Here is a 14,279-nt window from a genome sequence, read left to right on the forward strand (position 1 = left end):
GAAAACCAAAGGCTGAAAAAAAAGGAAATTTGTCAGAAAATAGCATTTAGTGTACCTATTCTGTGCCCCCACTCCCAGACTCTTAAGAGCTGAGGCTTTTCTGCCAATTGTGTTCAGCTACTTTAAGAGTCAAATGTCTGAAATCAAAGTGGGTACAGAAGGAATCTACCTTGAGTCTTGCTGGAAACAGTGAAATGAATAAAGGTGATTGGTGGGGTGATCTACCCTGGAGTCTATTCCCACATCCACCTCAACAGTTGGAAAAGTCTAGAAATCATCTATATCCATAAAATTCTATTTGACACCATCGCTGAAAAGAACAATCAAGTGTCTCGTTGACTGTGTTAAAAAGAAAACTGCAGACTAAGGATGGAGTTACTTGCATAAGTGATAGGCCAAGTCACCAAACCAGGCCTTAATATTTAACTGTAGTTCAACCTCTCCTAGAAATGGGGTCTTAAATAGTAGATCAGGAATTTTCTGGTCAGCACCAATGAGGTAATCCATCACATGGACCATCTCCACACCGACCCCCACAGGAAGCTGAGATAATCTGCTTGATAAAACTCCATGTGCCCTTCCCACTAAGGAAGGTGTTCTTACCTGAATCAACCCTTTTTTAACCTTTGCTAATAACTTCTTGTCCCAGCCTTCTTTCTATAAAAACCTTCCATCTTCTAGCTCTCCCCTACTTGCTAGATGGGATGCTGTCTTGATTTCTTCAACAAAGCCAATGGGCTCTTTGAATCTACTTGGTTGAATTTTTTAAACAACTGCTCACTATAAAATATCTGCTTTCATGTAACTCACAGAAGGTTGTAGATTTGCTTTCTACAGACAAATTTATTTTCTCTTCTGCCAAAAATTGCTGTTTTTAAATTATCTGAAAAACTGTCATGCCTCTTCTTTTTTTTAACACCTAAACTCAGTAGCATTAACTTTCCCCTCCAGTTGTTATCTTCTCAACTACCTTTGTCAACAGCACTCTTTTTTTTTTTTTTAAAGATTTTATTTATTTATTTGACAGAGAGAAATCACAAGTAGATGGAGAGGTAGGCAGAGAGAGAGAGAGGGAAGCAGGCTCCCTGCTGAGCAGAGAGTCCGATGCGGGCCTCGATCCCAGGACCCTGAGATCATGACCTGAGCCGAAGGCAGCGGCTTAACCCACTGAGCCACCCAGGCGCCCTGTCAACAGCACTCTTAAGCCTGACTCCCCAACCCCAGACACAGCCTACATGAAACCCTGTCTATGGAGAGCACTGCATGACCTGGACATTATACCATTCATGTACTATCGGACAGTTTCAGCAATGGAATTATGCCATAGCTCATCTTGGCTTGCCTGCCTTTTTCTTAGGAATGGTGGCCTAGCTATACTAGCCATATCTCTTCAGCCTTGACTTACTAACAGATTGTAGGAAAAAGCCATGGGATTCTACATTTATCCCTCTTAAATTAAATCTTATTACATTTCTGCCTGGCATTTTACAATGTTTAAATCAACTTGTCTACAAGACTCCCAAGCCTTATCTCAAGTCCTAACTTCTCTCCTATTTAAGGCCAGACCCACCATTTCAATTGCTAACAGGTTATCACCACCTGGTTATTGAATTTTTATAGCAGGCCAGACCCCAGTACTAACATTTCATGTGTATTATCTCTCTTAATCCTTATGAGATTGAAGGTCGATACACCCATTTAACTCATTTTTCTACGTGGAACCCAAGGGATGTAACTGTCCTTTTGACAGTACTGTTAAAAAAAAAAATGCATACATTCTTGTCTGTCATAACAAGTGGGAGGAGGGTGCTACTGGTAATCAGTGTACAGAGGTCAGGAGGCAGCTCAACACAACAAAGAAAGGTTCTGTATCTTGCACAATTTTCATACTGCTGAAAAATGTGATTCTAATTCCCTGAAAGTAGGACTCCAACTCGACTTCACATAACATCAGAAGATCTTTGGCATGATTTTCATATATACTGAGTTTTCCCGAAACAAAAATACTCAGTAAGTCAAGAGAGGACTATGCTTTGTGTTCTGTGCAGCTTTACCAGGAGTTGCTCACCATTTTGAAAAGCAGACCACCAACAGTACTGCAACGCATAGCTTTTGGGCCAGCAATATATCCACCAAGATCAGTCTGTGCCTATATTATCTCATAGTAATAACTCTACAAGTATAGATACAAATATACTTATTTAGCCTCATTTAAAAATGTTAAGTATACAATTTTGGAAATACTCTGTGGGACTTCATCTTAATTCTTAAAAATTGAACCTTTCCTTGTAGGTCACAAGTAGGTACAGGTATCTGATTAGTTCATTATGACTCCTAATATAGTCAGGTTTGAATAAATATACATTAAATCACATATTTCTGCTTAAATTCCCCTGTATTTTATAGCAGGGGCATTTCAATTGTTTTTAAAAATTATGTGTGAAGGTATGTGTGAAATGCCGCAAATGGCATTCCGGAATAGTGAAGGGGATGCAGGCTCTGGTAGGAGACCCCTGCCCCACCATCTCTACAGCTCTCCTGGTATAGACCACACACCTCCCTGCTTTTGCTTCTGCTGTTCCCTCTGCCAGCAGCTCTCCCACACCCCAGTTCACATTTCTCTTTGAAGACCCAGTGTAAATGCCACTTCTTTAAATGCTTCTACTCCCCCTCATGCAACCGCGTCATTCTCTCTTGGTCTCTTCCTTCTGAAGAACTTTGACTCTTTTTGCCTCTGACCCAGTCTCCTCACTACAGCAAGAGCAATCTTTTAAAAATTTTAAGACCTGTCACTCCCTTGCTTTACATTTAGAATTAGGTCCAAATGCCTCAGTCATGGGCCTGTATGACGAGGGCCCTCTTACCTTTCTGATGCCTTCTAACCCTCTGCATATCTCATTGGCCAGGCTTTAGTCACAATGTCTTTTTTTTTGCCCCCAAAAGGGTAAATTTTCCCTTCTTCAAGGGCTCTGCATATGCTATTCACTCTGTTTAGAAAGCTCCTGACCCTCCCTTCACATGGCTAGCTTCTCATTTTTTAGGAATCAGCTTAAATTTATCATATCCTTGGAGAAAGCTTCCCAACTTACCCTATGTAAAGGAAGTCCCTCTCCTGTTGTTCTTAATTTGGGCCCATTTTTGTTTACTTCATAACACTTAGGACAATTGGCCATTACTGGTTAGAGTCACTGTGGGTCTGTCTTCTCCACTAGAATATGAGCTCCCTGAGGAAAGGGGACCAGGGCTCTGCGACTATCTAGCCTAGCACAGTACCTGAAAAACAGGCATTTGTAGAATGAATAAACACTCACATTTTACAGTCTTTTTCTGTCTTTTCATCACTTACATATCTCACTAGTTTCAGCAACTGGCAGAGTCTAACATAGCAGAGCTTAAATCTAGTTTCTACATTTATCTATCCTTACCACATTTATCTATCCTTACCTTACCTTACCTTTAATGTTTTTTACTGGTTGGCACACTTAATTACTCTGTTTTGCTCTGGAATCCTTTTTTTTTCCCTTGGGTGAATATAAATCTGGTAGGTATGGTCCTGGGATTCTTTCATCATTCCAGGCCAGTGCCCAAGTCTAAACAATTCTAACACAAAGCAAATGACAACAGTCATTTGGGACAGCCTCACCTAGAACTTAGCAAGCTCCTTCACAGTCTGCAATATCAGAAAAGGAGCATTGCAGACCAGTGTGCATCAGTGTTGGCCCTGGTTTCTGGAGTAAATGGAATGTGGTATCCATTCAAAAGGATGGCATATGGTTTGGGAGGTGATCTACTTAATCACATACCTGGACTGACTACTTCATTATGTCTTCTAGTGTCGTCACTGAGCATGAACACACCAAAATATATGCTGTTTTATTTTAAATTACTTCCTTTAAAATGTTCCTTTCTGTCACAAGTAAGGTATTTTTAACAATTTTTTAAAATTACATGCGAAGGTAACTATGTCATCTACAAGTTGTATTTCAGGATCATAAATGGAATGCAGGAGCTGAGAGAGTTGAGAATCAGGACCACACCAAATCTACTTAAATCAACATAACTGACTGATAACATGGGATATGCTAACCAAGGATGGAGACTCAAAAAAGTGTAAGACATAAACATCTCTATTATCATATTAAAACTTTACAATGTAGTTGGAGATACCAACTTGAAACAACATAAATAACCAAAAAAAAAAAAAGCCACAGGCAATGTCTATCACTATCACACAATGGTTCAATAAATTAAGAGGTCAAGAACAATTGAATTTGGCTTTCACCCTTCTCAGTCTCTTTTTCCTTCCTCTGCTCCAGTGAGAAATATAGCAGATTGCTAACCTATGGATTTAGCCATGAAATAAATGACTGTCAATAATCTTGCCCCAGGCATCTGGCCATAGGAGCTCCCCTTGAAACTGCAGACCTGTGGCTTCCTGAGAACTGCTCTTCCACCAACTTCAAAAGCCTCTTTCCCCTGCTACACAGGCATTAGCCCTAAGCATCTTGAGCAATGCACAAAAGAATGATGGTACAGAGGGCAGGACTCATCTTGGAACCCTCCCTTTTAAATGATGCAATTCTCCCAGACTCTACACTTGCTTGCTCCATGCAGATACCCTGTAATAACTATACTTTCTTATTTAAATAAATGTTGCTTTAATTTTTCATGCTGTTCCATGAGCAGGATGTGGCAGAAACTGCCCGTATTCCTTTGTATCTTCCAGCTGTGTTCAGGGAGATGTCCGCTAAGAGACACCCATTTTCTAGCCTCCCCTGCGGTTCAGTGGGGCTATGAGATTAAATTCTAAGCATTAAAGAGAAGTTGTTAGGGGGACTTCTGCGAAAGTTCCCCAAAAGTGAGACAGAGAGCTGAGAGCAGACTTCTGTCCTTCCTTCCTCCTTTCAGCAATATAGTTATGATGGCTATCCTGGAATGCAAGGATGTATTCCAAAGCCCTGAGGATGGAAGCCACATGCTTAGAAGGATAAAACAGAAAGAGTTAAAACTTGGGTTCTTTGGTATAACATAGCCTCCATTACAGCCCAAGCTACTGCAGCTCTGAACTCTCCTTACATGAGGGGGGAAAAAAAAATCACCCGTATGCATTTAGTTAGGCAACTTCTATTCAGGGTTATCTGTTATATGCCATGAAGTCTGCTAAAGACAACAACAAAACCCCCAAACAACCACAGGCTCAAAATGGCCATCACTGAGGTTAAGGCCCTAAATCAGTAAAACAAGACTTAAAACCTAACCTAATGGTATTTCATCCCCCTCCTTGCCACAACTGTAATCTTTAACCAGTCAACATGGAATTTCTGGTTAAGAGTAGAAAATTTACTAACAGACCTCTTAAACTCCCCTTAGGAGGGCAACCTTTCCTAAACAATGCATTCTTTGCTAATACATTTCTTCCTTCTTCTTCTTCTTCTTCTTCTTTTAATACCCTCTCTCTGCCTTTAAAAATTTGTTCAGCTCAGTGGAGCTTCCTTCTACTTGCTAGATGGGAGGTTGCCTGATTCATGAATCGTTTAATAAAGTCCAGTTAGATCTTCAAATTTACTGGGTTGTATTTTGTTTTTTTAATGGGCCTAATCCAAATTTATTCAAGAGGTTAGTCCATGAAACCTGTCTTTCCCCAATAATCCCATTCTGTAAGAGACTTTTTCCCAGGTTTATAGTTGGCTAGTCCTAAACCCCGTATCACAGAAATGTATCCCAGAAGCATACTCTTAAAGACATTTTGGGGTGGGAGTAGGGAGAGTTCTACAAACTGCTTTGAGTAGATTATGAATTTAGTAGGCTTCCCCAGGCTGGCCTGGAGAGCTAACCGCCGAGATCAGCATCATTTCTCCAGGGAAAAAGAGAAAAAAAAAATGTTCTCAGTCCAAATAATTGATATACAAGTAAAATGCATAGATCATAAGCAATGAAAATGACAAAAGACAATAAAACAAAGAGTCAAAAGGTCTAGATCATCAACTCTTTAATTAAAGAGGAAGATTAGATTTACTACAGAAGTGCTGATATAGGCCTGTTATAATTTGGTAGTTTGTTAGATACTCTAGTGGGGAGGGTCAATTCTAGAAGAAAATCATATCACGTTTTACTCCAGCACTTAAAGAAGTTAACCAGGAATCCAGTCTTGCTTTTTTATCCTCCTCCAACCCCAGGTAATCAGCCCTGATTCCCAGCTGCTTCTCAGAATCTATCTAGGAAGTTTATTGGCAGTTAAAAGATGCCTTAAGAGAAACAGGTGGAAATAACACATTATAGTGTTTCAGGATAAGAATAAATGTAGTACAGCTTCTGTAGAGAATGAGCATTATAAGCAAAATTTATTGTTCACTCGTAGTTGAAAACTGGCTGACCAACAAAAATGAACTTTGTTTATAACACAAAAGTAGGGCAGGTACTTTATTCTCTTTCCTTCAGGTGGCCCTGCCTTGTGATGTAAATATAACAGCAATGGGGATCCGTTTTGAAAATTGTTTAATTAAAAATGTTCCCAACACTTTAAATAGGAGGCTTTAAAGCTCTGGTTGAATTTAAAAAAAAATTCAAAATGTATACACTTCAATATTCTAGATTATGCATAATATTCTAAAACTATTAGTATGTTTAAGTGATAATATAATGTTAGGAACAATACTGAATTCTAATAGCACATTTTATACTGTTCAATCCTAAGGTTTGATTTCTGCATTCTACTTCAAAGTCCCATGGGAGGCCAGTCTTATTTTATTTAGGTTAGTGTCTTCAGGGCCTCACACCATGAGTACAACAAATGCTCAAAAATTGCTGAGTTACTGGGGTGCCTGGGTAGCTCAGTCATTAAGTGTCTGCCTTCAGCTCAGGTCACGATCCCAGGGTTCTGGGATTGAGTCCCACATCGAGCCCCACATGCAGCCCCGCATCAAGCCCCGCACTGAGCTCTGCACCCGGCTCCCTGCTCAGCAGGAAGCCTGCGTCTCCCTCTCCCACTCCCCTAGCTTGTGTTCCCTCTCTTGCTGGGTCCTACTCTGTCAAATAAAGTCTTTGTTAAAAAAAATTTGCTGAGTTACTGATCTAGGTAACTAGATCTATTTTTATGCTGAACTTGAGTAACTCCTAAATCTGTTTCAATTAAAAAGTTAAATAATTATTCCAGGATCAAACACCATCTTGAAAATGTTGTACAAGTAACCAAGTCTGCCATAATTTTAGCTTTAATCAAAGAACTGAAGAAAACTAGTAAATGCTCATAACACAGAATAGCGGCTTTTTTTTTTTTTTTTTTTTAGCTTACCATGTAAACACTGCCAAAAAATAATCTATTCTTAAACTGTTTCATTCTACAAGGTATATTTTGAGTTAGGGTACTCTCAGAGCCCAGATTCAGTATGAGCTAGTTAGTGCAAGCTCTAGGCTCTGAGAACACTCCAACTCAAAACTATTTTTTCTTTTACCTATAAATACTGTTTGGGTGATTCATAGTCATGGTTAATTTGATTCTATTTGTCACATAAAAACTTGTCTCATTCAACTAATTCTCCATGCCTAGATCAAAAAATATAGAAAAACTGATTATACATAATTCCATAATGAGTCTTTTTGCCTTAAAAAAAGGCGCGATATTGGTTAAAACAACAAAAATGAAACTTTAAAACAATACAATTATAATTACAATAAAACTTTTAAAGGATAAATACTTCAGTTTAAGTTTTAAACAGACCCTTAAATGTACATTATAAATTACCAAGTACTTAGGCTCTTTCTTCCTTAGGAAACAACCATAGGTAACATAAACAGGAAAGAGATAGTTAGCTTTCTACACACATAGGCTTGAATAAAAACTCAAATTCTTACACTCCAATTTGCCTCATCAGAAAGCATCACTAACCATCAAACCCTTTTAATCATTACTAAACCACCTGGCTGAATTTCAAGATACTCTCGTAACTACGTTATAAAGTCCAAGACAGGTCAGAACTATTCTTCCAAGTATTGCATTTTGTGCAATTCTGTGTCCTGGTGACTTAACATGGCTCCAGACTCACAGCAGCCAATCTCAATCACAACACTAAATGGAACCTATCTGGGAAACATTCTCAGGGCAAAATCATTTTTGATATAGGTTGATTCGAATAGCTTCAATTATGATGATTCTTATTGATAATTACAAAAGATAAGACCTATTATTCTCATCTAATGAGTGAAAGAAATTTTATGTGATATTGTCACAAATACCTTACCTTTCTTGGGAAGTAGAGAACAAAATGTTCCAAATTAAGTTTTATTTAGATTTTCAATGATGTGATAGACAACTAAAAAAGAATGGGACTAATTTCATTTGCCAAACATGAAAGCCAGTTAAGTGTCAAAATCACAATTGTTGGCCCCCTCTAAGGCTCTAGGATATTTTTCAATCATATCAGTATATGCACTAGTGTATTTACCAGTATATATAAATCTTATATATTTATCAGTAGATAATTTTAATTTGTGGAAGAAAAGGGTTAATAGATGGAAATTTTAGAGTTTATAAGTAAAAAACTTATAAAACTAGTAGAAACCTGAAGAGAGCTAAGAAATTCTTATCAAGATTGACAAATGCTATGATTAACTAAAAGCCACAGAAAATTTGACAAAGGTGAAACTAGGGCTATAAATTAAAGCATTCCTTGAACGATGCTAAGAACCAAAGAACTATCAAAACAAGAAATGGTAAGATAAAACAAAAATTCTCTTCTGTAATCATTCAAGTACCTATTATGTATTCAGCACCATGTTAGCAGTTTAGGAGAATAAAAAGTTATAAAACATAGTCCCTGTTCCCAAGGAGCTAACATTGTTAGAGAAACAAGACACATATATTCTATGCCATGCATCATTTAAATAACAATTCAAATAAAACATACAGGCATGAAGGGAAGGGATGGATAGTCATGGGTACGGTGGTTGAGAAGGCTTCATAGCCAAGACTGAATCTGAGCCGGACCCTAAGAAGTAGAATTTTAAGAGACAGAAGTTGGGAAGAGCATGAGCAAAAGTCAGAAGATGACATAGGACAAAGTGGTCCAGCCCACAGCAAGGAGACAACAGGGACATATGCCTAGGGGACAGGTCACATCAGTCATATTGGGGAGAGTTTTAAATGCTATTCTTATACAATTTTAAGTCATGAAATTTTAGTGAACATGATTAATATATTTCAAAATTTAATTTGTAGCATGACTTAGCATGTATCTTCATGAGAAACTGTTTTAGAATTGATTGAAGGAGGAGTCAGAACTAGAGAAATAGAGAGTAATATAGAAGTGATGTTGTAAACCAGAAGTTCTCAAGGTGGTCCGTGGACCCCCCTGGGAGTCAATGAGACCCTTTCAAAGGATCTGCAAGGTTGAAATTATGTTCATAATACTATTAAGATGATATTTGCCTATTTTACTGTGTTAACATTTGCATTGATGGCACAAAAAAAATGGTGAATGAAACCGCTGGTGTCAAGATACTGGAACCAAAATGTACCAGGCAGCATTATATTCTTTTGTTTTTAAGACAGCTTTATTGAGGTATAACTGATATATAATAAACAGCATATATTTAAAGTGTACAATTTTGGCGAATTTTTTACATATATGAACATGGGAGAAAATATCACTATAATCAAGATGGCAACATTTTGATCATGTCCAAGTTTCCCTGTGATCCTTAGTAACCCCTCTCTGTCTTGATATCTTTTGGTCACTATAAATTTATTTACAAGTCTACAATTTTATATAAATGGAATCATATAGTAAGTATTCCTTTTTCATGCTAACACTAACCAAAGGCAACCTAAACAAAGTAGACTTCAGAACAAGGAAAAACCCAGGAGAAAGAGGATCATTTCATCATGATATAAGATTGATTGATGAAGAGGACATAATAATCCTAAATGTATATGAACCTAATAACAGTTTCAAAATACATGATACAAAAACTGACCAACCTAAGCTGAAAAAGAAACATATATACAATTATAATTGGGAAATTTCCATACCTTTCTCTATAAGATGGGCAGAACAAGCATACAGAAAATTAGTAGGAATGCAAGAGACTTAAACCATTGACTTTAGTGACATTTTAAAAACACAACAACAGGGCGCCTGGGTGGCTCAGTGGGTTAAGCCGCTGCCTTCGGCTCAGGTCATGATCTCAGGGTCCTGGGATCGAGTCCTGCATCGGGCTCTCTGCTCGGCAGGGAGCCTGCTTCCCTCTCTCTCTCTCTGCCTGCTTCTCTATCTACTTGTGATTTCTCTCTGTCAAATAAATAAATAAAATCTTTTTAAAAAAATAAATAAATAAATAAATAAATAAATAAAAACACAACAACAGAAGCATATGTATTACTTTCAAGTACACCTGGAACATTCATCAGAATGACTATATTCTGGGGGGAAAAAGAATGACTATATTCTGGACAGTAAACAATAAATTTCAAAGGGCTGGAATCATATAAAATATGTTCTCTGACCACAGTGGATTTAATTTAATTTAACAGAAACTAACAACAGAAGATAGCTGGAAAATCCCCAAATATTTGGAAACTAAACATTATACTTCTAAATAATCCATAAGTCAAACAACACATCACAAGGGGAATTAGAAAATATTTGAACAGAATGAAAATGAATTTGGATATTGGTATCAAGAAACACAAGAACCTGAAAGCTTCTTAATACTTAAAATACTTCCCTAATGAGAAAGGTGACATTAACAAATGTCACTTTTTAAAAAATGAAGTATATGGAAATGTGTCAACATTTGGAAGATCTATATAACTCAGCAAACCAGTATTTTCCAAATGGCCAATGAGAGGCATTAGAAAAGAGCCATTCTATGCAAGATGGACCAATGGATTTTATTGTAAAAGTATAAAGAGTTCATTGATTATGCATTCAGATTCTGTATTGCAACAAATAAACCTTTAAGTAACTACCTCTTGTCAAGTTTGGCGGAGTATTTCTTTTTTAAAGATTTTATTTATTTGAAAGAGAGAGAATGAGAGAGCAAGAACATGAGCGGGGGAGGGGCAGAGGAAGAAGCAGACTCCCTGATGCAGGACTTGATCACTGGACTCCAAGATCATGACCTGAGCCAAAGGCAGTTGCTTAACCAACTGAGCCACTTAGGCATCCCAAGTTTGGTGGAGTATTAAAAAAAATTCACAATTATCTTAAAAAGTTTCTAAAATAGTCCTATTTTTTTCAGCTGCATATGTGTGTGAGCAACATATTCCTCATATACTTCAAACAAACCAACAAATTTTAAGACTATACAAGGAAGCAGAATATAGCTGTCTTCTATGAAGGCAGACATTAACAAGTCTTGCAAAAATGTAAAAACAATGCCAGTCCTCTCAAAACAAATTTTTAAAAAATGTGATTATAGTTATTTTCATTAAAATGTTATGTTCACATAATAATGATTTTATTGAGCCTGGTGGTGGGTATTGTGGAGGGCACGTATTGCATGGAGCACTGGGTGTGGTGTATAAACAATGAATTTTGGAGCACTGGAAAGAAAATAAAATGAAATGAAAAACAAAAACAAAACAAAAATAAATGAATTAATAAAAATTCATCTGTTTTAATGTTTAACTACCCACCATTTTATACCAGATGGAAGAAAGCTTAAAACAGTAAAGTAATAAGACTAGGTGAATGAATGAATTATGGTGATGAAAGGAAAACGTCTTAGATACCTGTGATGTAAGACTTGGTGCTCAGAAATCTCTGAGATAAAAAATGATATAATCATAATAAATTTTGTTATTCATAGCAGATTTCCCTGTTCTAATCCAGTGGATTAATCACCATAATGTGAGCTGACAGAAAACTCATTTCAAATGAAAACACCAGGTTGTATAAGAGCTCAATTAGAATTCCGGCACACTACCAAAAGGCACTTACTGGACAGGACACATACCTGCCACGGGCTTCATGCCTGGGCTGAGATGAAGTGACTGAAAGTCAGGGAGTCAGATGGGAGATTCAAGCAAGGCAGAGCAAGCCCAGACTCAGCTGACATGGAAGTCCTTACCCCGCTGCGGGGTCCCTAAAGAACTGGATGTCTTCAGACCCTGTGTATGCATACAGTGCGGCAGATAAAGCTCACAGGACAGATTGCTTGGGTCACTCTTTTCTTAGCTGCAGATTTTCAGAAAAGGTTTACTTCTTTGTGCCTCTTTTCTCTTACAACAGGGATAATTATTATATCATATGGTTACTTGATGATTATAAATGTAAAGCACTTAGAAAAATACCAAGGATAAGAAGTACTCAATAAATATGACTATTACACAATGTTTTACCTGAAACATGGAATATAAAAGTACTAGTCTAATCTACAGGATAGGTGAGAGTACAAGAAATATAATAAAAGACTCTAAAAGTTAACTATGATATCTACAAGTTCCAGGGTTAAAGACTCATAAAGTGGTCACAGATAATGTTATAAGAAAAAAAATTATCTCAAAAGTATCATTTAAAAATGAATAAATAGGTTTGGTATAGACTTTGGATTCAGAAAGCATCTACAGAATGTTTTCAAAACTGATGCATTCTTTCATAGTTATAAGAAGAATATATATTCAACTAACAATTCTGAGACAAGTGATACATTTTTCCTCTTTTTTTAAATAAAAAGCAAAATTTAAGTAAGCATTTAAAAAAATTTTTAAAGCTACAAATTATTGATCACTGTATTATATAACTACGTAACCTCAGCATCTACACCTTGACTTGAAGTGAAAACAGAAAAACACAGGCTGAATGGAAAAGGAAATGGGTGATGTGGATTAAGGAGTGCTGGGCAGGGGGTGATCTATGGGATGCGGAATCACTATGTTGTACACCTGAAACATTACAATGCATGTTAACAAACTGGAATTTAAATACAAACTTAAAAACAAGTTTTTTGGACTGGCAGCCTATGTGAGAGGGAAGTCCAGCAAGGGGGTGATGGTGACGAGCAGGAGGAGAGCAGTCCAGGGGGCTCGGTTCTGACAGCACAATGGCCTGCAGTGATGGCGGAATACTTCTCTGGACAAAGGATCAGGGGCAGGATAAAGGACTCTGGAGCCCTGACCTGATTGTGGGTAAGGCAGAGTCATCCAAACAGCTTCCTGGAACTACTCCCATTCCTGCCTCATGCCCAAGACACACACAGAAACCAGAACAGGGAGTTTGCGAAATCACCCCACAAAATAAGCTGGCAGTTTGGGGTAGAAAATATTTTAAAAAGGATATGGTGGTGTGCAAACTCTGCTGTCAGTTGTGTCAACACATGACAAAGAGTTTCCACATTCTTACTTCTGCAAGCACTCCCACACTTCTGCAGGACTTCTGCAATCAAACACCAGGAGCCCAGCACTCTCTGCCTCGGGCCATTAACCTGTACTAACCCCTCAGAGCACGAAGGGATGGCAGCAGCAGTCTGGAATGCTTCCAGGATTTCGCCAATGCTTCTTCAAGTAATAATCAGTGCTGTACTTCCATCTGCCTCACTAACAGAATAAAAACATATATGTAGGTCAGGAGGAAATAAAGTTCTATACATAATCTACGCTTCCATATTCATATACAACAAGCCGGGCACTGTTTAAAGGTGAACAAGGGAGTGTGGAAGAAGTTTGTGAGTAGGTAAACAGTGACAAAGCTGCTCATCCGTGTGAGCCAAACATTACACTTCACCTGGGCAAATCTTTTAGCTTGAATGGATAAAACACTTAAGACTCACAGTGACTACTTTTGAGAGAAGACGACAGTGAAAGAATAAGGTACCAGAGAAGTTCTTATTTGTGATCTTTTCTCAAGAAAAATTACTACCATGATTAAAAGGAATGCATGGACTTACCTGGAAAATATCTGCCTTGTCATCAAATAGGCTGACAAAATATTTGTAGTCGGCATAAGCCCAGAATTTGGAATGATCATAATCTCTAAATGGTCCAAACATAGTAGGCTGGCCACAGTTCCAGGTCAGGAACTCTTCAAGTGTAGCTTCCACATAATTACATGTCGTTTCAAACTGTGGAACTGCAATGGAGAAGAACCCAATTTTAAATGTACACTGAACACAATTTCCAAATACTATTGTTTTTTTTAAATGAAGATAATTTCAACCAAAAAGATGTTCACTATCATTTAACATAAATTAAAAATAAATTTTGTGCTTGCTATATAATTAGAACCGTCTACAACACTCACAATACAAAATGATTTAACATAAAGGTAAAAAACAAGGTTTTA

At 37.5% G+C, this 14,279-nt stretch overlaps 1 protein-coding gene across 3 annotated transcripts in view; it reads right to left on the reverse strand.

Annotated features, from left to right (window-relative positions):
* Positions 1-14,279, reverse strand: part of HSPBAP1 (HSPB1 associated protein 1) — a 71,818-nt gene that overhangs the window by 33,336 nt on the left and 24,203 nt on the right. For all 3 annotated transcript variants that reach the window (XM_032335134.1, XM_032335115.1, XM_032335125.1), the window contains one exon: positions 13,885-14,066. In XM_032335134.1, coding sequence (XP_032191025.1) covers positions 13,885-14,066 — 182 coding nt within the window. The remainder of the gene's footprint in view (positions 1-13,884; positions 14,067-14,279) is intronic.

Source organism: Mustela erminea, chromosome 1 (genome assembly GCF_009829155.1).
Source record: "Mustela erminea isolate mMusErm1 chromosome 1, mMusErm1.Pri, whole genome shotgun sequence".
NCBI classification, from domain to species: Eukaryota; Metazoa; Chordata; class Mammalia; order Carnivora; family Mustelidae; genus Mustela; species Mustela erminea.